The 25,358-nt window shown below is 40.2% G+C and overlaps 1 protein-coding gene across 1 annotated transcript in view; it reads left to right on the top strand.

The window, feature by feature from the left end:
• The window catches only part of LOC134206115 (pituitary homeobox homolog Ptx1-like), a 238,426-nt gene extending 215,865 nt beyond the window's left edge, over nt 1-22,561 (top strand). Inside the window, exon 5 of the mRNA XM_062681807.1 lies at nt 18,493-22,561. Coding sequence (XP_062537791.1) covers nt 18,493-19,092 — 600 coding nt within the window. The 3' untranslated portion in view covers nt 19,093-22,561. The remainder of the gene's footprint in view (nt 1-18,492) is intronic.
• Nucleotides 22,562-25,358: the final 2,797 nt, after the last annotated feature.

The following is a 25,358-nucleotide window of genomic DNA, read 5'->3' as shown; positions in this document are numbered from 1 at the left end:
TTTGTAAAAAATCCAATAGAAAATTTATTGAGATTTGGGGCCTTTTATTTTAAACTAAAGAATCAAATCGCACAAGAGTTGACTAACATTTTTGTATTTTCCTCCCAAGAGGGGATCCTTTGGGATAAACCGCGATTTCGCCAAAACTGCAAAAACCAAATATACAAGAAAGGCAAATATTTTTTCTCTACATAATTTTCCACTACATCACAGGAGATTCAACATAATAAATATCAACGGGGTAAAATATGTCTTTGTCGGTTTTTCAACGAATTACAACTAAAAATCCTTCTTCGACTCTAAAATTATGCTCAATTCGTATAAAACATTTGAATTTATTTTCTGGCCAAGTATCATCTGGAGTGTTACTAGGTAGCAAATATACCCTCTGCAAGGTGAATAATTATTAAAACTATTGTAAATAATCAGAAAAACGTATCATTTGTTGATAGCAATATAGTTATCACTGCCTTATAAAGGGTTGATACATTATGTTTATATTCTTCAAATCCGTAACCTTAAACAAATTATTCACAGACCTGCAATAACGAATAAAATAATGGTATGAACATTTTGGTATAAATAATAATCCGATACTCCGGTACGCTATTTTCCCATTGAGAGAGCAATTATACCTAAAGCATATAATCGAATACACAACGTAATAGTGAATAAATAGCAGCTACAGCTACCTTCTCGTCATTGCATTTATCAATCACATTTTCATCAAAATTTTTAACCATCATTTTGTTTATAACGGAGCTACCGTCTGAAGTAATCAGCAAAAAAAATATGTCGGTATCTGAATCCATTTCACCATCAGAGAAACTTGAAGACAACACACGATTAAAATAATCCATTTTTACGTGCAAGACAGCAACAACATTGATAAATTCAACAAATGAAACAAAAACGATTAAAAGTCAAATACCCATCCGCACCCTTCCGTGTCATTCATGTTTTCATTTTCCTTTAGCGTAAACATAAACACCTGTTTGACAGTTTGTGTTCGAATGTATTGGTGAACCTAGGTTCGATCGCGATAAATCGGCAGAGCGAACCTCGTTCGTTTTGGGTCGGATCTGGTGCGGATCGCGATCCAACCTGAACGAATAACCGAACGTTTTGACAGCTGTTAGAGCGGATCCGGGGCAGAACTAGGTTCGACCCAGCAATAACCGAAAACGACATGAGACTCAGCAAGAAAAACGAACAGTTTCAAACACCGAACGACAGAGCAAAGACTTGGACGAAAATTGCAACGATACAGCTGAAGGCTGAAGCTACCCCACATGCGGCAGATCTCAACTCAAGTAACAACGAATCTAATGATGATGATGATGACGCACACATCAACCCACAGCCCGGAACCACAGCAAAGAGGCGGTTGTCGACTGAGACAAATGAATCGAATTCGAATGAGGCTAGATGCGAACAAGATCGGGAGAGATCAAGTGGCGATGACTGCTGCCTGGACGAACTGCAGTACACCGAACAGAATCTTTCCGATCCAGGATGGCAAGTGTACAACACTAGGTCGAAGAAAAAATGAAATGTATTGTACAAAAATTATATCGGGAAGGGGGGAATTTTTTTTGATTCGACATGAATGCACTCCAGCAGTGTGAAATGGTTCTATGTTGGTTCTTTGCTGGGCATTGTGGTGACTTTGCCCAATGTCCATTGCATCGTGTTGCCAAGGGCTCTTTCTCTATCACTTGAAAAAGCTTTTCATATACCTTTTGGTCAGTATTATACCCTTTAACTTGCTCCTCCACTCCTTCAAGCATTGCTCTAAGGGCTTCAATGCTTCAATCTGTTCCAAAGATTGATCTTCCTTCATCGTAAGAACAGCCCTCGACGATCACATCAATCAGCGTTATTTCCATCAAGACTTTTGCCACCTCTGGAGGGTGCTTATCACTTCTAGAACAACAATCTCAACATCTAGCCTTAATCTCCATACGAAATAAGCAAACCTTTCATCTTTTTGCTGCTTCATCGATCTTAGCCGATATCGTTCCAATGTACCTTGAATCACCGGTTGGAAAAACTCGTCCAGTTTTTCAATCGTTGTATCATACCATCTTTTCTCCCAAGCTACTAGTGGAACTTTATCTGCGTCCGGAAGATTGATGAACTCGCGTTGCAGCTGAGTGCCTTTAAGATATAACATCTTCGCCCTTTTCAATTTCTGCTCTTGGATTCCGTGTGCCCCAAATATAACTCGAGAGACGTTTTCCACGACCTTTATTCTTTCACTAGCTTTGTACGTTCAATCTGTTCGCAGCAGAACGGTGGGATTGGTCTGTGTCCGCAGTTTTCACTTTCCAGCCTCAGATGTTATATTTAGAGCAATGTACCCTTGGACAAAAATATAGCCCTACTCAAGCGTTATGAGTACATCTAAAATATGAAGAAAATTTAACTCCTTAAAACAGTTATGAACAAATTAGTCGAATGACATGCAGATGACATTTTACAAGCCTGGTCAACACATCCAGAGCCGGATTTAGCCCGAAGGGGGCCCCCGGGCCGACAGCCTGCGGGGCCTCAAAATGTACAAAAAAGGTTGGTTTTGGTACATAAGATTTGTGGGGGCCGTGGTCACGGGGATAATTCTCTCTTCGGTCGGAGGCACATAACAAAAATTTGAAATCCTGTTTGCGGATTTTGGTCTTCTTTTTCTTTATTGGCTTTACATCCCCCTCTGGGACATTGCCGCCTCGCAGCTTAGTGTTCACTTCCATAGTTATCAACTGCGAGGATTCTAAGCCAAGTAACCATTTTTGCATCCGTATTTCATGAAGCTAACACGATGATACTTTTATGGCCAGGGAAGCCGAGACAATTCCAACCCGAATTTTTCCTAGACCGAACCGGGAATCGAATCCAGCCATCCTCAGCCTGTCACCCTCACCTTCAATGAAACCTCGTCATATCTCGCAATGGTCAAAACATTGGACGTTTCTCTCAGGGCTGTATCAATGCAGTACGGAACTAAGTAATCTTACTCCGTAAAATCCCGTTCCACTTCGCATGGCACCCTTCAAGAGTCCTGAAGGGTAGGGGGAGATTATGCAGCACGTTCTCATGCACAATGCAGAGAGTCGAAGGCATTTGCGGTCCACACATGACTACAAGGGCAACAAAGTTGAAATTGTTCCTTGGTCGCTGTAAAAGCAACGGATTCTGGATGAAGCGTGGTCTAAATCTCAGAATCGACGAGTGAGCGAGTGAGCGAGTAAGAGTGAGTGAGTAAGAGTTAGTGAGTGAGTGAGAGTGAGTAAGAGTGAGTGAATGAGTAATAGATAATGAATGAGTGAGTATAAGTGAGTGAGCGAATGAGTAAGAGTGAGTGAGTGAGAGCGAGTGAGCAAATAAAAGTGAGTGAATGAGTGAGTGAGCGAGTAAGAGGGAGGGAGTGAGTTAGTGAGGAAAAGTGAGTGCATGAGTAAAATTGAGTGAGTCAGAGTGAGTGAATAAGTAAGATAGATTAAGTGAGCAAGAGTGAGTGAGCGAGTTAAAGGGAGTGGTATTTGTGAGCAAGTGAGTAGGAGTGAGTCTCATCGTCTCCTCTTTTCGCCTTATACCGAAATAACCCACTCTATTGAAAAAAAAACTTCATTGCCCTACTTCTTTTCCTAGAGTATTACTCTTCTGGTTGAGAAAGACCAAAAAAAAATCGTAACGCCTACTAGCTATTCGCAACGTTTTTTTGGTGATCCTCTTCTCGGTTATTTTTTCCCAAGTATTCCCCGTTCATTCGGTTAGACTGTGCCGGGTAAACCCTGAAACACTGCTCCTAAACGGAACACAACTGAAGGCTAAGCTGTTTCTATGCAAACCGGAGTGCAATTGTGATTCCAAAATTGTCTTCATCTCAGCGGGATCTATCCAAATACAAAGTAAGTACCGAAAACAACAGTAGTGATATCGTGCAGTCGTTATATCTCCGCACTCACAAACGTGATCCAGCCACTCAGTCGATTAGTACTAAATCCCCCGGTTTGTTTTCCTCTGTGCATTCACCCGCCCGAAGCGGTGTTGTTGTTTTCGATTAGAGCAGCAGGTCCTGGTGCGTTCGGCAGTCTCAAAAGCCGAAACATTTCAGTCGACGCGCGTGACTCTGTTTTGAAAACCGCTTTGGTGGAGGTCCATTCAGTGCGCATCCACACGCTTCATTCGCGGTGGTGCTGAAAGTTGGATAGAGTAGTGTGTCTTGGTACGATCGGTGGTATCAAAAGCCGAAGTATTCAATCGACGTGCATGCTCTGGTTCAACAACGGCTTAAGTGAAGGCAAAGCGAAACGATAAAGGAGGATTTTTAGGAACACGCTGTATGAGCTTGGGCACAAGGTGTTTGCTGTTTTAAACTGCCCTCACGACATCACTTTAATTTCGTTGTCGTAGGGAAATAGTTTTTGGGTTGATTTATCTGTGGGGTAGAAGATAATTGGTAATCATGGAGGCATGTAAGGCGTGCGCTAGGAATTTTGCGCGGTCTGATAGGAGTGTTTTGTGCAGTGGGTCGTGCGGAAGGGTTTTTCATCCTGGGTGCGTTGGGTTGAATGTTACAAACTTCAAAGCATGGGCAGCTAATGTTGGTTTACTCTGGTTTTGTGAAACCTGCCGAGTAAATTTCCATCCGAGCGTTATGGACCGAGAAGCTGTTATCTTGAAAACGATGAGGGATCTTCTGCTGCGTGTTGACTCGATGGATCTGCGGGTTGGTCAATTTGGCGAAAATCTGAAAACGCTGAATGGGCTAATGTCAATCTCCACAACGGTTCGACGTGACTCAAACTTTTCCACGAGACTTCAACAGTTCGCGATGTCGGGTCCGGCAATGCACGATCCAACTGAGTTTCACAACAGCATCGATCGTTTCAACCTCGATCAGTCGCTTCGTTCTAGCGCTGCGAACAACACAATTGCAGATGTGGGAGATTTAGATATATCTCTGGATAATGATGATAACAACAACCGTGACCGTGAATTAAATGTACCACCGGTTCTTACCGAAATCATGTTGCCTGTCGCGTCTACCTCGGGTACGAATGCTGAAGCCACCACAAAGACGAATACTGCCACTACTGCCACCGCTTCCTCCAACGCTACCTCCTCCATCGCCACTTCTTCCATCAATGCCGTCGCTGCCGTCATCGCTCCATCCACCGCTCCACCCACCGCTGCTACCACCTACGCCACTGTCACCTCGAGAGCCAATGCTGTTGCTGCTGTCTCGAATCGTATTTCAAATAGTGCCTCTCCAAGCAACCACTCACAAGGCACAAATCTCACCCGCTCTATTCCACCATCATCAAATCAAGATTGCCGCCTGAAGGTGGTAAACAGACTGCGACCCTCAGTGCGTCGAACATCAAACGAAGAAACGATGAAGGCGTTCTATGTCACACTTTTTCTCGTCGAACAAACTGAAGACGATATCATCGAGTATCTGCGAGAAACCATCAACATCGACCAGTCTACGCTAAATTGTGTTAAACTAGTGCCGCGTAATAAGGACATTAATGAATTATCATTTGTATCGTTCAAACTTTCTGTTTCTGAAGATCTTGTCGCTGTAATTAACGATCCTTTTTATTGGCCAGAAGGTGTAGAAATTCGCGAGTTTCAGCCAAAAAACGTGAACGTACCAAGCCTGCTAGTACCGAAATGATTAGCGTAAGTAACTCTAATACCAATGCACAAACTGATTCAAATATCAATGCACTAACTGATTCCAATACTTCTTCAGCTCCTTTGCGGTTTGATGGGTCTATATACGATTTGAAACTGAAGCTACATTCCCTAGATTATGGAAAAATGAAAACTATTCTAGAGAAACGGTCCAATAACTTTATTAAAATAGCTCTCCACAACGCAAGGAGTTTAACTAGCAACATTGAAAACTATCGTTCTTTGGTTAAAAGACTATTATTCTTCCATTTACTTCCACTATTAACTTTTTTATGTATCAACAAGCAGATACGCATTTCGTTTCCTACTTGGAAACTTCTTCAGTGTTTGTTATCGACTGAAGAAAAACATTGCTCATTAACTTTAAATATGGTGTGTAGGTAGAACTGTAGGTAAAAAATTAGGGCATGTCGCTTGAACCGATTCGTCGTCGTCCCGTGGGTAGTAATCTAAAGAGCCAGGTATATCCGTTTCCTTGATCTTTGTTAAGTAAGTTTATTTGTTTTTGTTTGTAAATTTCTAAGCTTTCCGCTACGTCAAGTTTCCAAGGATTTTGTATTTGTCTGAGAAGTGATATGTTGTCTTTGGTTAATTGATGATCTTCGTTAAATATATGTTCGGCTACTTTAGATTTGAAATGATAATGTATACCTTTTTCAGTGTCTTTGTTTGCTTTAGTTACTTCTGCCAAATGTTCTTTTAACCTCGTGTCTAGTGTTCGTTTTGTCTGTCCTATGTAGATTTTGTCACAGTGTGGGCATGATATTTTATAAACTCCAGATCCTAATGCGTCAACGGGGTCTTTTGTGCTTCCAAGTAGTGTCTTCAGTTGGTTGTTTCTGCTACTGAAAACTAATTCGATACTGTAAACCTCTTTTTACGCTCCCTCCTTTTACGCTTCCTCCTTTTACGCTCCCTCTTTTTACGCTCAAAATTCCAAATAACGCTCCCTCTTTTTACGCTCCAAATTCGAAATAACGCTCCCTCTTTTAAGCCCTATATGAGCGTAAAAATGTATCAAGCATTTATATGAGGCAAATTTGGATTAGTTTCGGAGGTTGTTTTTAGATAATCTAAGTACTACGGATGTTCTAGAAACAGAATATAGGCTTGCATGCGAAGTGGTATTAGCTGTTGTCATGATCTACGAACTCCACACAGTCAAGATCTGTTGATCAATCTTCGTAATGGAGACAGTTATTGAAGAATAAACAAGTTGTGTGACCCCTTCTGGGTATATGTTTGTATTCCTTGTAGTTCTTGTTGTAATCGTGGGCTCCAAGAAGTTTACCAACTCCATAGAGTCAAGGTCTGTCAAGGTCAACCTCCGTAACGGAGACAGTTATTGGAGAATAAACAAGTTGTGCAACCCCTTCTTGGTATATGTTTGTATTCCAAGTAGTTCTTGTTATTGTCGTAGGCTCCAGGTAGTCTACAAACTCCACAGAGTCGAGGTCTGTGGATCAACCTCCGTAATGGAGGCAGTTATTGAAGAACAAACAAGTTGTGTGACCCCTTCTGGGTATATGTTGGTATTCCTTGTAGTTCTTGTTGTTGTCGTGGGCTCCAAGAAGTTTACCAACTCCATAGAATCATGGTCTGTGGATCAATCTCCGTAACGAAGACAGTTATTGGAGAATAAACAAGTTGTGTAACCCCTTCTTGGTATATGTTTGTATGCCAAGTACTTCTTGTTGTTGTCATGGGCTCAAGGAAGTCTACGAACTCCATAGAGTCAAGGTATGTGGATCAACCTCCGTATTGGAGGCAGTCATTGAAGAATAAACAAGTTGTGCGACCCCTTCTAGGTATATATTTGTAATTCAAGTAGATCTTGATGTTGTCATTGATGCCAGGTAGTCTACGACCTCCATAGAGTCAAGGTCTGTGGATCAACCTCCGTAATGAAGGCAGTTATTGAAGAATAAACAAGTTGTGTGACCCCTTCTGGGTATATGTTTGTATTCCTAGTAGTTCTTGTTGTTGTCGTAGGCTCCAGGAAGTTTACCAACTCCATAGAGTCAAGGTCTGTGGATCAACCTCCGTAACGGAGACAGTTATTGGAGAATAAACAAGTTGTGTGACCCCTTCTAGGTATATATTTGTATTCCAAGTAGTTCTTGTTGTTGTCGTGGGCTCCAGGAGGTCTACGAACTCCACAGAGTCAAGGTCTATGGATCAACCTCCGTTATGGCAGTTATTGAAGAATAAACAAGTGGTATGACCCCTTCTTGGTATATGTTTGTATTCCAAGTAGTTCTTGTTGTTGTTGTAGGCTCCAGGTAGTCTACGAACTCCACAGAGTCAAGGTCTGTGGATCAACCTCCGTAATGGAGGCAGTTATTGAAGAATAAACAAGTTGTGTGACCCCTTCTGGTTATATGTTTGTATTCCTAGTAGTTCTTGTTGTTGTCGTGGGCTCCAGGAAGTTTACCAACTCCATAGAGTCAAGGTCTGTGGATCAACCTCCGTAACGGAGACAGTTATTGGAGAATAAACAAGTTGTGTAACCCCTTCTTGGTATATGTTTGTATTCCAAGTAGTTCTTGTTGTTGTCATGGGCTCCAGGAAGTGTACGAACTCCACAGAGTCAAGGTCTGTGGATCAACCTCCGTAATGGCAGATATTGAAGAATAAACAAGTTGTATAACCCCTTCTTGGTATAAGTTTGTATTCCAAGTAGTTCTTGTTGTTGTTGTAGGCTCCAGGTAGTCTACGAACTCCACAGAGTCAAGGTCTGTGGATCAACCTCCGTAATGGAGGCAGTTATTGAAGAATAAACAAGTTGTGCGACCCCTTCTGGGTATATGTTTGTATTCCTAGTAGTTCTTGTTGTTGTTGTGGGCTCCAGGAAGTTTACAAACTCCATAGAGTCAAGGTCTGTGGATCAACCTCCGTAACGGAGACAGTTATTGAAGAATAAACAAGTTGTGCCACCCCTTCTTGGTATATGTTTGTATTTCTAGTAGTTCTTGTTGTTGTCGTAAGCTCTAGGTAGTCTACGAACTCCACAGAGTAAAGGTCTATGGATCAACCTCCGTAATGGAGGCAGTTATTGAAGAATAAACAAGTTGTGCGACCCCTTCTAGGAATATTGATATTGTTATTAATGCCAGGTAGTTTACGAACTCCATAGAGACAAGGTCTGTGGATCAACCTCCGTGATGGAGGCAGTTATTGAAGAATAAACAAGTTGTGCGACCCCTTCTTGGTATATGTTTGTATTCCTTGTAGTTCTTGTTGTTGTCGTGGGCTCCCAGGGTTTTCTTGGACGACCATGAACCTATGCAATGGGCGCATTCAATTCTATGTACCACAAGGAGGTCGAACCACTTTTGAAACAAGCCGAAAGAGCACTGGTTATGCGTGTAGATTTTAAGGCCTATTCCAGAGTTTTTTTTGGATGACCATGAACCTATGCAATGGACGCATTCTATTCTATGTGCCACGAAGGGGTTGTACCATTTTTGAAACAAGGTGACAGATTTCTGTTTAATCGTGTAGATTTTAAGGCCTATTCCAGGGTTCTCTTGGATGACCGTGAACCTATGCAATGGATGCATTCAATTCTATGTACCACAAAGGAGTTGTACCATTTTTGAAACAAGGCGAAAGATTTCTGGTTACGCGTGTAGATCTCAAGGCCTATTCAGGTTTTCTTGGATGACCGTGAACTTATGCAATGGACGCATTCAATTCTATGTACCACAAAGGGGTTGTACCATTTTTGAAACAAGGCGAAAGATTTCTGTTTACGCGTGTAGATCTTAAGGCCTATTCCAGGGTTTTCTTGGATGACCGTGAACCAGGGATTGAACTTATCATTTCATTATCATTTAGTATTCAGCCAATAACTCATTCCAGAGGCGGAATTCCGAAAAGTGTTGTATGACGGACTTCTAGCGCTGATTCCCCTCTACAACTTTGTCTAAGGGTATATTGCTCTATGTCTAATATTCACCGCGGGAAACGCTAGTATCATTTTATATACTAAATGATAATAACACTTATTATCATTTAGTATATTGAGTGTTTCTAGCGTTTCACGCTGTTTATATTAGACATAGAGCAATGTACCCTTAGACAAAGTTGTAGAGGGGAATCAGCGCTAGAAGTCCGCCATACAACACTTTTCGGAATTCCGCCTCTGGAACGAGTTATTGGCTGAATACTAAATGATAATGAAATGATAAGTTCAATCCCTGCCGTGAACCTATGCAATGGACGCATTCTATTCTATGTACCACAAAGGGGTTGTACCATTTTCGAAACAAGGCGAAAGATTTCTGTTTACACGTGTAGATCTTAAGGCCTATTCCAGGGTTTACTTGGATGACCGTAAACCTAGGCTATGGACGCATTCAATTCTATGTACCACAAAGGAGTTGTACCATTTTTGAAACAAGGCGAAAGATTTCTGTTTACGCGTGTAGATCTTAAGGCCTATTCCAGGGTTTTCTTGGATGACCATGAATCTATGCAATGGACGCATTTAATTCTATGTACCACAAAGGGGTTGTACCATTTTTGAAACAAGGCGAAAAATTTCTGGTTACGCGTGTAGATCTTAAGGCCTATTCCAGGGTTTTCTTGGATGACCGTGAACCTATGCAATGGACGCATTCAGTTCTAAGTACCACAAAGAGGTTGTACCATTTTTGAAACAAGGCGAAAGATTTCTGGTTACGCGTGTAGATCTTAAGGCCTATTCCAGGGTTTTCTAGGATGACCGTGAACCTAGGCTATGGACGCATTCAATTCTATGTACCACAAAGGGGTTGTACCATTTTTGAAACAAGGCGAAAGATTTCTGTTTACGCGTGTAGATCTTAAGGCCTATTCCAGGGTTTTCTTGGATGACCGTGAACTTATACAATGGACGCATTCAATTCTATGTACCACAAAGGGGTTGTACCATTTTTGGAACAAGGCGAAAGATTTCTGTTTACGCGTGTAGATCTTAAGGCCTATTCCAGGGTTTTCTTAGATGACCGTGAACCTAGGCTGTGGACGCATTCAATTCTATGTACCACAAAGGGGTTGTACCATTTTTGAAACAAGGCGAAAGATGTCTGGTTACGCATGTAGATCTTAAGGCTCATTCCAGGGTTTTCTTGGATGACCGTGAACCTATGCAATGGACGCATTCAATTCTATGTACCATAAAGGGGTTGTACCACTTTTGAAACAAGGCGAAAGATTTCTGGATACGCGTGTAGATCTTAAGGCCTATTCCAGAGTTTCCTTGGATGACCGTGAACCTATGCAATGAACCATTTTTGAAACAAGGCAAAAGATTTCTGTTTACGCGTGTAGACCTTAAGGCCTATTCCAGGTTTTTTTGGATAACCGTGAACCTAGGCTATGGACGCATTCTATTCTATGTACCACAAAGGGGTTGTACCATTTTTGAAACAATGCGAATTCTGGTTACGCGTGTAGATCTTAAGGCCTATTCCAGGGTTTTCTTGGATGGCCGTGAACTTATGCAATGGACGCATTCAATTCTATGTACCTCAAAGAGGTTGTACCATTTTTGAAACAAGGCGAAAGATTTCTGTTTACGCGTGTAGATCTTAAGGCCTATTCCAGGGTTTTCTTAGATGACCGTGAACCTATGCAATGGATGCATTCAATTCTATGTATCACAAAGGGGTTGTACCATTTTTGAAACAAGGCGAGAGATTTCTGGTTACGCGTGTAGATCTTAAGGCCTATTCCAGGGTTTTCTTGGATGACCGTGAACCTATGCAATGGTTGCGTTCTATCCAATGTATCACAAAACACAGGTCCAAGCTCCAGGAGGTTCTTGTAAAACTTTAAATACGTGAAAACGGTGATGATGGCGTTATCAAGGATCTGCACCACTCATGACTTGTTGATTTCTTGGCGTACCAAGAACATCTTAAGGCCTCAGCATCCAAACAATTGGACGACCATGATAACCGAAACAATTTGGACGACACTAATACCAAAATTGGTAAAAGACGCATCTTAAGACTAAAAGTGAATTAAATATCAAATTTTGCTTACCTAAAAGATTGCAAACTTTTTTTACGCTCCGAATTCCAAATAGCGCTCCCTCTTTTTACGCTCAAAATTCCAAATAACGCTCCCTCTTTTTACGCCGCAAATTCGAAATAACGCTCCCTCTTTTTACGCTCTGATTCCATTTACGCTCCCCCGTTTTGTGCGCAAAAAGAGGTTTTGCAGTACCAGTTTTTTCTAAATTTAGAGCGTAATGGTCTGGTTATATTATGGTCAAAATTAACGGATACTCGTCGCAATTCATTTGTTATTGGTGATAATGTAGTCAATGATTTTCTATACTGGGTTTTTCTATGTTTGTCTATAATAGCTTGAATAGTTCTAGTTGAGTATCCGTTTAGTCTAGCTGTTTCAAAAATGTAATTTAATTCTGTTGTCTTCTGTCTACATATCACTTCTCAGACAAATACAAAATCCTTGGAAACTTGACGTAGCGGAAAGCTTAGAAATTTACAAACAAAAACAAATAAACTTACTTAACAAAGATCAAGGAAACGGATATACCTGGCTGTTTAGATTACTACCCACGGGACGACGACGAATCGGTTCAAGCGACATGCCCTAATTTTTTACCTACAGTTCTACCTACACACCATATTTAAAGTTAATGAGCAATGTTTTTCTTCAGTCGATAACAAACACTGAAGAAGTTTCCAAGTAGGAAACGAAATGCGTATCTGCTTGTTGATACATAAAAAAGTTAATAGTGGAAGTAAATGGAAGAATAATAGTCTTTTAACCTTGTAGCATTTCCCCTAAGACGCTCTAAAATAATCGTTCTTTGGTTGTTAATTCAAAATTAGATGTTCTATCTGTTGTAGAAACATGGCTCAAACCTTCAAATACGAGCATATCAGTTGAACTTGAGGGATACAAAATTATTAGATCTGATCGCGATAATAAGAACAAATCAAGAGGGGTGGAGTCGCCTTTTATGTGAGAAAAATCTCAAATTCTCTGTTATCACTAAATCTGGAAAAGAAAGCGAAATTGAATACTTGTTTATCAAATTAAAACAGGCCAACTTAGTCTGTGGAGTCGTCTATAAACTCCCAGACGTGGCAGTTACTAAACTAGATACAGTTTTCTGCATTGTTTCTGAAATTTTTTCTACAAAACCCAATATTTTGGTTACAGGCGATTTCAACATCAATTTGATGATGGAGAACTCTAACAAGACATTAAAACTAATTGATCATTTAAGCGCATTATCCTTTAAACTGATTCCAACTCATCCAACTTGTCATAGGCCCGGTTCTGCATCCACCATTGATTTATTCACAAGTAATTGCACAGAGAACATGAAGAACGTTTATCAGTCATCAGTGGGAGGAATTAGCGATCATGATTTTATTTGCATTGATTACAAATTCAAGCTTCCTAAACCTGGTGCTAATGTATACTGGACACGTGAATTTCACAAAATTAATCAATCAACTTTTCTGTCTGATTTACATAGCGTAAATTTTGATGGTGTGTTCAATTGTGTGGGGATTAATGGAAAATGTTTCAATGATGTATTCTTCACCATTCTTGATAAGCATGCTCCGCTCAAGAAAAAACGATTAAAGATCCAAGTACTCCTTGGATCAATACTCACATTCATCGATTGATTAAAAATCGGTCCGAGGCTTATGAATGTTGGAAACGCGATAAAGGGAATCAGCGTAAATGGAAAAATTTCACTTGTCTTCGTAATTTAACAAACCAAGAGGTCAATCGTACGAAACGTCAATATTTTACCTCACAGTTAAGAGCTGACCTTCCTGCTAAGCAACTTTGGAAGAACATTAAACGATTAGGCTTAAAACAAGCAAACACTTGTATGGGTGGAGGGGATGTAAGTGCTGATACTCTGAACTCATTCTTTGTTGCTCATTACACTCCACTTTCATTCAATCAAAATGACGACGTTGCAACACACCCGAATTTCTCATTTAGGTGTGTTACAAATGACGAAATACTTAGTGAGTTTGTTAAATCTTCTTGTGATGCTGTTGGCAATGATTCAATTCCACTACAAGTTTTAAAAATGTCTAAGTGTTACTCTCTCATACATTCAGGATATCTTTAATTGTTGTATCACTTCCTCAGATTTCCCAATTGATTGGAAAATCGCAAAAGTAATTCCAATAGGTAAGATTGACCACCCAGTTACTGAAAGAGACTATCGTCCGATCAGTATTCTTTGTGCCCTCTCAAAAATATTCGAATCACTACTCTCTCAGCAACTGAATGACTACTTGACACACAATGATCTGTTATGTCCATTCCAGTCTGGATATAAGAAATCATGCAGCACCGTAACCGCGCTTATTAAAATAGAAAACGACATTAGAGAAGCGTTAGACAAGAAGATGGTCACTTTACTGGTTCTTCTTGATTTTAGTAAAGCATTCGATTCTATTGATCATAGACAATTGTGTAACAAGTTAAAATATAACTTCTATTTAGATCAATTCTCCATAAAATTAATTCAGTCATATTTGTCCAACCGATTGCAATACGTTGACTTCAACAACCAACAATCTGAATTAATTCCTGTTCTAAGCGGGGTGCCTCAAGGTTCAATTCTCGGACCGCTACTTTTCTCAATGTACATTAATGATCTTCCATTGAATCTGTCACATTGTCGATTCCACCTGTATGCAGACGACTGTCAATTATACATATCTGGGGTCCCTGGCACAATATCAGAAATGGTTAATCGAATGAACTCTGACATTCAGAGTATATTGCTATGGTGCGAGCAAAACGGCCTGATTCTTAACGGAGGAAAAACCCAAACGATTATTTTTCACACAAAACGTGCCGTTTTGTCGAATGTACCATCAATTAGAGTGGGAAACGATATAATTGAATATTCTAATGTCGTCAAAAATCTCGGTTTAATGATGGATACTAACTTGAACTGGTCACCTCAGGTTAATGCCGTGTGCAGTAAAATTTATAATGCCTTACACTCGCTTCTATTATTGAGACGGTGTACTCCTCAACATATCCGGATTCAACTGGTCAGGTCTCTTTTAGTTCCACTGTTTGATTATGGTGATATTTTGTTTGGCCTTGTAACTAAAAAAAAACACGAAAAAACTAAACCAAGTATTCAACGCTGCTACACGATATGCTTTTAATCTGAAAAAGTTTGATCATTTATCCAATTATAGAAAGGCTATTCTTGGAACTGATTTTACAAATCATTTAAAGTTTAGAACCTGTATCCAAACATTCAAAATTATTAACAACTCTCCAATTTATCTTCGAGATTTTTTTAGATATACTCGTTCTTCGCGAGGTTCGTTACTTATCGTTCCTAGATGTTTCACAAACAGTTTAAGAGACTCCTTCCGCCTACGAGCTATAAGAATTTGGAACGATTTACCTAGGAATCATAGGTGCGAAAGAAGTTTTTCTTTATTTAAGCGGATCTAAATATCTTATTCAGTATGTAGTTATTGGTATTAGATGTTGCATAGTAGCATAAGCATTGAAAATCAATATGTGATTATTTATGTTGCTATATGGTAATTGTTAATAAATAAATAAATAAATAAGGTTTTACTTATCCAGATATACATATTACATTCTAGCGCATATTGTATCTAAGCATGAAAAGTTGTGTAGTCGCGTCTGAGAAATAGACTTGCAACCGATTCATAGGTGTTTTACATTTAAAAAAAAAAAAAAAAAATCATTTAGAAATGGGACACTTTCAAACAAGGATGTTAACGATCATTCAGTAATTTGCGTTCGATCATTTAGTAGTTTGTCAATAACACATTCCAGAAGCTGAATTTCAAAATATGTTGTATGGTGGACTTCTAGTGCGAAAGTTTTTCTACAACTCTGTCTAATGGTTCGTTGTTTGAATTCCACTAGTAACGGAGTTATAGCTATAGTTTCAGTAACTTAGACTAAATGATAACAACATTCCAATCATTTAGTTTAAGTTACTGCAACTGGCGCTCTAACTCTATTATTAGTTGAATTCTAATAACGCACCATTAGGCAAAGTTGTAGAAAAACCTTCGCACTAGAAGTCCACCATACAACATATTTTGAAATTCAGCTTCTGTAATGTGTTATTGACAAACTACTAACTGATCGAACGCAAATTACTGAATGATCGTTAACATCCTTGCTTTCAAATGCGTGTATTTTTTTATCTTTTAGTTTAATCGAAAAACTCTCTAAGTATGAAATTAAAGTTATATTATTTTATTTTATATGAATGACTGAAACGAGTTATGCATCGTTATTTCGAAGAAATTCTCGCAGATTCCTGTTGATGCCGCTTGTCACTCGGCGTACACCTTCTCCAGTGACGATTTTGGCTAGCTGATTCCACCAATTCTTCATGAGGCCAATGTCAGTGGTGACTGCTCCCTTCATCTTCAGTTTCTGGTTAATAACCACCCAAAATTACTCTATTGTATGAGAACAACTTGATGGATTCAGATGTTTTGGGACGAACTGGACGCCACTATGCTAGCACTTCCTTGCTACAATGGGAGCTGGCTAAATCTAGCCAATATATAAATGTGCCATTATGGGACTGAATGAAGGGCTTAATCCGGTTTTTGGCGCAGATGGATTTTGCAGGACTGTGCATAATTATTTTTCGTTTTCTCTTCCTGCATGGTGAATATTTTGAAACCACGTTAGTTTCAAACTGTGAAAAACATAGACCGAAAAGAATGGTTTACTAATTATGAAACGCTGTGAAAAACTTGCATATCCGACCACTATGAACGCCACTATCTCTATCTCTAATGGGATTTGGAGTACTGGCATTCGGGATATTGGGGTGGAGCCGATGAGAACAGCATGTTTTATGAAAGATCGTAGACAATTGAGGAATCGTCCTTGATGAAGTTAACTCAAGGTAGATTATGACATGAAAAACAAAGATTTTATGATATGTAGTAGACATAAACTCCTATGAATCAGTTCAAGTATTTTATCGGGTTTTCTACGACAAGTATGGTAATTGTTCTACATTTGATCAGCATTCTAAGTGAAAGTTCCCGGAGACTCCACCAAGCACCCCCAGGCTCATGTAATGCATTGCACAGCTAAGAGCAATACGCAAACAACGATATTAAATACGTTCCAAGTTGATTAAGTGGAGCTCAGCTGCTGAGAGTAGACTGAGTTTGTGGAGTTTTAAGATCCTCCGGTATCCTCGGTATCTATTTGATAATTAAAATGCGTTTCCAGATACATTTGGATGCAAACCAGACCCCAAAGTATCTATAAGTCAAAGATTAGTTAATGTAATGAGTTGTTTTTCCTAGTTAACACAATCAATTCAGTTTTTGCGGAGAAAACTCATCTCTGCTAACTGTACTGGACCTGCAGTACTGGATCTACTGGACTTACTGATGCTACCGGTCTCACTAGAACTACTGATCCTATCGGTTCTACTGATGAGTACTTTGGAGTATTTTTTTTAACTTTTTGGACTAGTAATTTCATCAGAAATTCTAGTTACAACAAACGGCATAATGCATTCTTGGATTATGCACACAAATTAACCACAGAGAAAAATTAACTGTCATTTTTCTTTTTGCAAAATAATTCTGCTTTCATTATCGATTGCATGCAGCGCACAAATTTTGCCGCGTCAGCATCAGTAATTTAGATTACAGCCTAATCAAGTGTTGTTTTCATTCCACCGCTCCTCTGAAATTTATGCTCGCCATGAAACTGTTAGCGTTTGACATTTTTTGGTTTTATCAGGCTCAACTACATAAGATGGATTGTCCTTTCCCGTCCGAATATTGTATTGGCTCAATCGATTCGTTTTAATCTTTGATGTCAACTTTCCCAAAGAACCCATTTTTGGTACTCTCTATCTACACCAAAAAATGATTTATAAAAAATGTAACATTTGCTGCGGCGTGGGACGGGCTGAAGAATTGCCTGGTCATCGATAAGGACTCGAAAAGGTGAGGAGCCGGAATAATGTTTGTTTAAATAAGGGTTTGTTTTATGAAAATTGATCTTCAATAAATAAAGGAATCGATTAAGCCAACAAAATGTTTGACGGCAAAAGAAATTTTGTTCAAATCATTTTTAACAGATCTTTAGCACTAAAGCTGTAATAAGAAGTGGGGGCGCTGTTAGCATTGCAACAGGATTTGTTATTTTGGGTGGATACAATTTCTCCCTAAATTCTATTAAACAATATTTAAATGCATCATTTTTCTTAAAGTAAAAGAGTGTCATTCCACCCTTCACATAAATTTCCCTCCGCAACCTCCAAACAAACAGCGCACATATTGCTCATCGCCATTTCCGTCGCGGTACATTCACCGAAAATTGAATGTCTCCCGAGCAACGGTTCAATGAATCTCTACGACGCGCGGCACCGACTCCGTATTCCATCCATTAGGGGACGTTCGCCCCCCCCCCCCCCCATTCCATTTGTCGAGGATGTGCTGATGCTTCGCCTTGCTATACGTTCCCACTCGATGAACGGCCGACCCATCACAGTCAACGAACCGCGTAATTGCACCCACGCACGCAGCCGCCATCGCGCTCGTTGCGCGCCGTGTCGAGAGCGAGGGGAATAGCCCCGTTCGGGATCGGAATCAGAAAGATGGAAGATGGTCGAGAAAAATGAAGATTAATGGCGTTCGATTCGTTCTCCCCCCTTAAATGTGTGTTTGTGTGTACGTTTCATTCCCTACGATAATGAGGGTAATTATTTTCCATTTTCCTCTCGTTTGCTTGCAGGTGTGGTTCAAGAACCGGCGGGCAAAGTGGCGCAAGCGGGAGCGGAATCAGATGAACGCGATAGCGGCGGCCGACTTCAAGAATGGCTTCGGGCCGCAGTTTGTGCAACCGTTCGCCGACACCGACCTGTACTCGTCCTATTCGTACAACAACTGGGCGAAGGTGCCGTCGCCGTTGGGCGCCAAAACGTTCCCCTGGACGGTCAACCCGCTGGGGACATCGATAGTGCCATCGAATCATCATCAGAATTCCATCAACTGTTTCAACTCTTCGGCGTCTTCGGTCGCGGCCGGCATGGGCACCGGAACGATGCTGACGGGCAGCATGGGGACGAGTTTGAGTGGTACAACCGGGGGGACTGGGGTTTCGCCGACGCCCTGCCCCTACACGACGCCAACCAACCCGTACAGCATGTACCACCATCGGGCCACGGCGGAACCCTGCACGGCGATGACTTCCAGTATTGCAACGTTGAGATTAAAGGCGAAACAGCACACGTCCGGGTTCTCGAGTCCGTACTCGGCCCCGTCGCCCGTATCAAGATCTAACTCGGCCGGTCTGTCCGCATGTCAGTACGCCGGAGTGACGGACACCGTCTGAGAAAACGCCCTGGGCAGCATGCTGTCCCACCACTCGTCCTCCCTGGCCGTGTACAACTCCAGCATCAGCAGTGCCATCAATGCCATCAACAACGGCACCGGAACCGGTACCGGCCCGGTGGACAAGGACAACCCGGCGGGAACCGGGCTGGTGGACGACGACGATCTGATGGCACCGGACGAGGACGAGGACGATCACCGGCGGAACAATGTGGTGGACGATATTCACGACTGAGCGTACGATACCCCTTCCTATCTTTATCAACATCATCACCGTCATCACCATCAGCGGGTTGTCTCTAGTCTAAGAGTAGGTTTAACGGCGGCCGACGAGTACTGAGGTACATGTGTGAGGGATAACGCCGCGCCACTGCCGTGTCGGTGTGGAGTGCAACTTATCTTATCCGTGCGACCGAAAAAATCGCGGCGGCGGCAGCTCAAAGCATCCGAAAATTTTTGCATCGACGTCGCATTTGTCGTCGTCGTCGTTGTGGCTGTTATTTGCTTTTCTTAAGGGTATATGTGCATATGGAATTCATTTTTATTTGGCTTTATTTTTCTGAGAGTTTAAAATTTGGACAACTCTCACTTAATCTCCACTGATGGAGATAAGGAATCGTCTCACCTTTGAGCATATGAGGTTTTCATTCCTTAATTTACAACGATTAATCATCGGCAATATTTCCTTATGCCACATACCATTAACATTTACTTACCGTGGCCGTGCGGTTTGCTTTGGATGGACGCGTTGCTCACACCGTTGCTATAAATCAGCCGGCTGGTCGTCGAGCGAATTCGGCGGCACCCGGCATCATCAAAGACCTGGCCGTTATCTGTGAACACCAAAGGGGATTAAGTTCGGCTTATGGGTGCGCTTTACTTAGGTCTTGTATCGATCTGATTCTTCTTTATAGGCTGGGGAGGGGGAAACCCCGACCCGAGCGAGCGGTAGGTAAGTGACAAATTTTGATGGATCCGGTTACGAAGGGGCTGGCAGGTGGTTGGTCCTGGGGAAGAGCTGATTGAGAAATTGAATCGAAACCACATTGCTTTCCAATATGGTGGAATGATAAAATGAGAATGACGATGATTGGAGACTGGCCGAGGAAAAGGTTTGCGAAATCTATCGAAGTATGATTGGTGGTCTAAGCTCTGTTCTGATTGGTTTAGGTAATGCATTTGATAAACCATAAGATCGTAGCGTGCAATGACATTTTGATGGGTGGACGAACAAAAATAAATGTTTATAATTTTGAAGAATCCACACCGTTTGGCGTTTCACTATTTATTCTACAAATACGTCCTGGTTTGCAGGTTCTAACTTCCATTCATAACTCAAAATGATGGATAAAAACATATCGTTGAATGAGACCATTCATATCTCGTACCGTTAGATACAATAATCTTGATAAGTTATTTATTATCCAAAACATTACATTGCTGTCAAGTTGTATACACATGATGGTACTCCAAATGAGTTGTTCCAAATATGACAATATGTACAGATTTGTCGAAATCCTTTTACAACATGTCATAAAATTATGACTTAATCTACCTGTTGAGACTAAGCCTAGCCAATTCGAGGGTTGTTTATCTGAAATAGCTGAGGCTTAACCCTAGAAATGTTATCTGCAAGGTTTTCAAATACAAACCCTAATTATCGAGTGCCAATCCCTAAACATTTTTCTCGAAAGCTTCTACACGATAATTTGACAAGCATTGGTCTCACATCAGTCTCACAGCAAACGTGAGCTCGCTCTCATAAAACCTAAAATGAGCGAAAAAGTGGGAGGAAACCTCCAACACACTCTTACCGTTTTCGTTTATGTTCTCTCCATGTCATAACCATCACTCACCACCAGCCAATGTAAACAAACCCAGCCCTGCTCCCGAATCCCATCGCCGAAACACCACCATTCTCGTTATTCTATTCCATCGCTGTCGCGATCCCAACAAAACTGCCTGCTTGCCATTCCGCACCGGCCACGCCATCCCCTTGAGCCGTTCTGCGGAATCGGAGTTGATTAGCCACGCGCTCGAAGATCAAAGTAAGCCGTTGTTGGTACTGTTTACATCGAATTTACTGCGAAAATAATTTGACACATGCTTTGAGCGAAGATAAGCCGCACGCACACTCACACCCACGAATTAAAATATCTGCTGATAGTTATGGAAGGTATCGTACGAATTGGTTTGAATATGGGGAACAGCACCAATTTTCGATTCAAAAATAATTATTTATTGGTTTTAGAACCGGTGTTGAACAAATTAGTCAAATTTGTACGCGGAGTCGATAATATGTGCTCTTACCCTTCAGTGAGTATCGTCTCAACTTGTATAGAATTTCAATAATCACATTAACCAATAGTAAGAAAATATATCGAAAACAAACAAAAAACAAAAAAATCCTTACCAAAGGAGGCTGTGTAAATACTTATTTTTCTGTAGTCGTGCGATTTTGTTTAGTTTTACCAAAATAGTCATTCAAATTGTAAAGCTGGGAACGAAAAAAAAAAATCAGATTACTTAAAACTATAAACTTCTACTGAAAGACAAATAACGTTAGTGAGTAACCGTATTTTGTGAGAGGACGTCTTTAGAAGTCTAGATCAAAAAATCAACCTATGAGTCATATAGTTTTCCTACTTAAATGTGCAATCAATAAAAAATGTTCTTTTAAACATTGTTTATAATTTTTACTTGCCTCATCCTGTTCATTTTTTCTCATTCAAAAAGCTTATTTATTGACTAGGAAACACCATTACTGCAGTCCGAATGAGGTGCTGTGAAATGTTTTACAAATCAAGCCATCGGCTACCATGAATTGGACTTCCGTTGCGGCAACAAATTGACAATTATCGGATTGACGAAAGCATCATAGAAATTGTAGATAGATTTATGCCACACTTCAACGGACAACTCTGAATGAAAAAGATATCAAAATGTACCACACCTCGTTGGAACCATTGGAGGAAGGGAACTCTACTTTTCGATTGTCTAGTCAATGATTAAAAATGATACTTATTAATGGAATAAATCAGTTCTTTCCAAACAATGCCAAATGCCTGGCACACAAAAAAGTTCCGATCAATATGAATTAGTGTTATTTAATAAGATGAAACAAAAAGTTATCTAAGTATTACAAAACAAAAAAAAAAGAATGCCAACGATCGTTTTCGGAAACTGAAAATACCAAATACTACCAGTGAAGAAGGGGGAGATCATTCCCACTTCACGGCGCAGAAACAAAATTAGTCAGACAAAAACACGTTTAGCAACTAAGATAAACAAAGAACTAAAATGCAACTAAAATGATTATGGAAGCAAAGCTAGCATTTCAAACTAGAACAAAGTGAACAGCACTACACTGGAAACATTGAACTTGTAAATTATGAACAATAATAAAAAAAAAAGAACTACAAAATCTTGGCAAAGAGTCTACCAATAAAAACTGATCATTATGAACTGAAGTTGTGTTTCTGTGATTATTTCGATGACAATAGTTTTAGTTTTTTTGATGACATTAAAGTAACTCGTTATTATTTTCATATTTTACGTATGTTCCTAAATTTTCGCTTCGAAATTGTCCAACTGGTATCTGGCTGACTAAGGCATTGTCACATCAATGCCTGGCATCTGCACCACACGCCTGTATTGTACCCAGAACTTGTCGCTCAAAAATCGCAAAAACTTTCCGCTCCGCCTATTTTAACTCCACGCTTGGGTTTTTTTCTATACAGAACAAACTACTTCTGCAGCTGCAAAACTAGATGTACCTCTGTCTCTACCCGCTACCATGTACTGTGCCTTGGTAGAGTTAGCTTAGCTTAGCTTTGACTGACTACATATATCTATGGTTGCTACTCCGTAAATGTCCAGAATCAGTGAAAATGCACAAGGAATCAACTGAATGATTGACTGGGATTATTCAAACATTCTCAGTGAGTAAGCACTGTAAGTTTCAGTGACTGAAATGTTCAAATGATCAATAACGGCACGTTCTTGTAGTCAGTTAGGAAGAGGAAAGGAATATTAGTAGATGGTTTTTGCTATTTGAAAACCGTGTTTACCTCTGCGTTTCCACAAAAACCACAGCAAGGATTTGAAGAAAATTCATCTCGGATCAACCTCCTTTTCTATAAAATGCTGGATCAGAAAAATCGATTTCGTTTCCAATGATTAACAAAAACAAAACCAAATAATCTTGCCAAAAATCTCTCGTTCTGCCGACGACATAGATTTAGATAAAGACGATACTTTAGATTAAAATTTTTACAGCATGCACCCACCGGTGGGAGACCGTCGTCAGACCGACAGACGCCAGGCTAATATGCTTTGTACGATGAAGAAATTTCGTCTTGGGTCAAATTTATTTTGTTACTCTTCTCAACAAAATGTATTTTCAATCATCAACAGCTCATAACCAAACTCAGCATCTTGCGAGAAAATTTCACAGGATGCTTTGAATTTTCAGTCTCTCCCATGCTTCGGGACCACTCTCTGTAGAATCCCGATCATGAGGTAATCTCAATAGCCCCGATTTTTTTTATCCTAAATTCGTTTATTTCTGATTTTAGTTTGTTACATCATTTTCTACATTTCAAGTGGTTGGCCACTAGGTCCTTCATCTTTGATTTTGTTTCATAGCAATAGTTGGAATTCAAAAGTAATTTATAGTATCTAATGTATCAGAATAACCTTATAGAGGTATTGATTATTTTGGAAAATTTGCTAACCTAACTACTATGTAAACTAATATTTTCATTAAAAATTTGAACACCTAGATTGGCGCTAATTGGAGCCTGATCCGAATGCAAGCAACGGACCTCAAACTTTTCTTTACACTCACCAAAGCGTTCATGTAAGGTTTTTATCCCGGCCAGACGGTGGACCTCGGATGTTCTTGTCCTGGGAGGGGTGTTGAGGTTCATCCTCAGGAATTTGTTTTGGACCCGTTGATATGTTAAGGTGGTGGGTTTTAGCGCAGCTCTTCCAGACCGGCATGCCGTATTTGATCACAGGGAGGATGATTTGCTTGTAGACAGCAAGCTTATTTTTCAGGGACAATGACGACCTACGGTTAATCAAAGGGTACAGCAGTTTCAGCAAAACGTTACACTTCGTCGCCGTCTTGTCAACCTGTTGCCTGAAAATAAGCTTGCTGTCGAGGATCTAGCCAAGATAGTCGGCCTCATTGGCCCATTCCACAGTCGTGCCATTGAGGATGATTTCACAGTCCCCAGGCGGAACATGTTTTTTTTATTTTTATTTTTATATTTGACGTTTTAACCACATGGGTCATTCGCGTCACACGCTGTGTTTAAAGGCAAGTATTATGCAAAGTGGATGCACCTCTGATGTTAAGCCGTTAGATCATAGTTTTTTACCTCTAGTTTAAGGATCTGCGTCGATTAAAATATTTCATCGGTGAAATTTTGACTTTTTTACTATTTAAGGTAATATTTTTATCCTAAAAACCTTTTCTGATTTTTTAAATTTTTTTTCCCTGATGCTTTTAGAAATATTTTCGTATAAAAACATTTTTCATATGATGAAAATAGTAGAAGTTATATTAAAATTACTGCCAGTCTTAAATGTTCTTACGGTTTATTATGAATAGATCTGGAGCCTTCCTTAGCCGTGCGGTAAGATGCACTACTACACTGCAAGACCATGCTAAAAGTGGCTGGGTTCGATTCCCGGTCTTGTCTAGGAAATATTCTCGCCTTCCCTGGGCATAAAGTATCATCGTAGCCTCATGATATACGAATGCGAAAATGGTAACTTGGACTAGAAACCTCACAGTTAATAACTATGTAAGTGCTAAATAAACACTAAGTTCCGAGGCGGCATATGTCAGAGTGGTTGATGTAATGCCAATAAGAAGAAGTATTATTAAATTTAAGAACATAATATCACTCTTTAACATTTCAAATCACCAAAAAATTAAAACTACGAACTAGTTCAAAGTAGTATTTATATTCTCAATATTTCAAACTTGATTGAACCTCAATGGACGTCTGCATTATGTGACCACTACTGTTATATGCTACCACCGTGGATAACAGTTTACTTGCATACTGTTCGTGGTTATCTGGCATTTTGTAGTTTTGCTAGATAGTATAGACATTTCTGTGGATGACCTCCTCTATTTGCTCCGTATACTTTGTAAGTCCTCGCTGTGGTTCGCTCAATTCAAGAACATGGAATTTCAAAATAAGAAATTTTTTGGTGATTGGCAGCCCGGTTGGTATCCAACTGTCACAA

The sequence above is a fragment of the Armigeres subalbatus genome, chromosome 1 (assembly GCF_024139115.2).
Source record: "Armigeres subalbatus isolate Guangzhou_Male chromosome 1, GZ_Asu_2, whole genome shotgun sequence".
NCBI lineage: Eukaryota > Metazoa > Arthropoda > Insecta > Diptera > Culicidae > Armigeres > Armigeres subalbatus.
The sequence above is the reverse complement of the archived record's forward strand: the minus strand, read 5'-3'. Positions and strand labels throughout refer to the sequence as shown.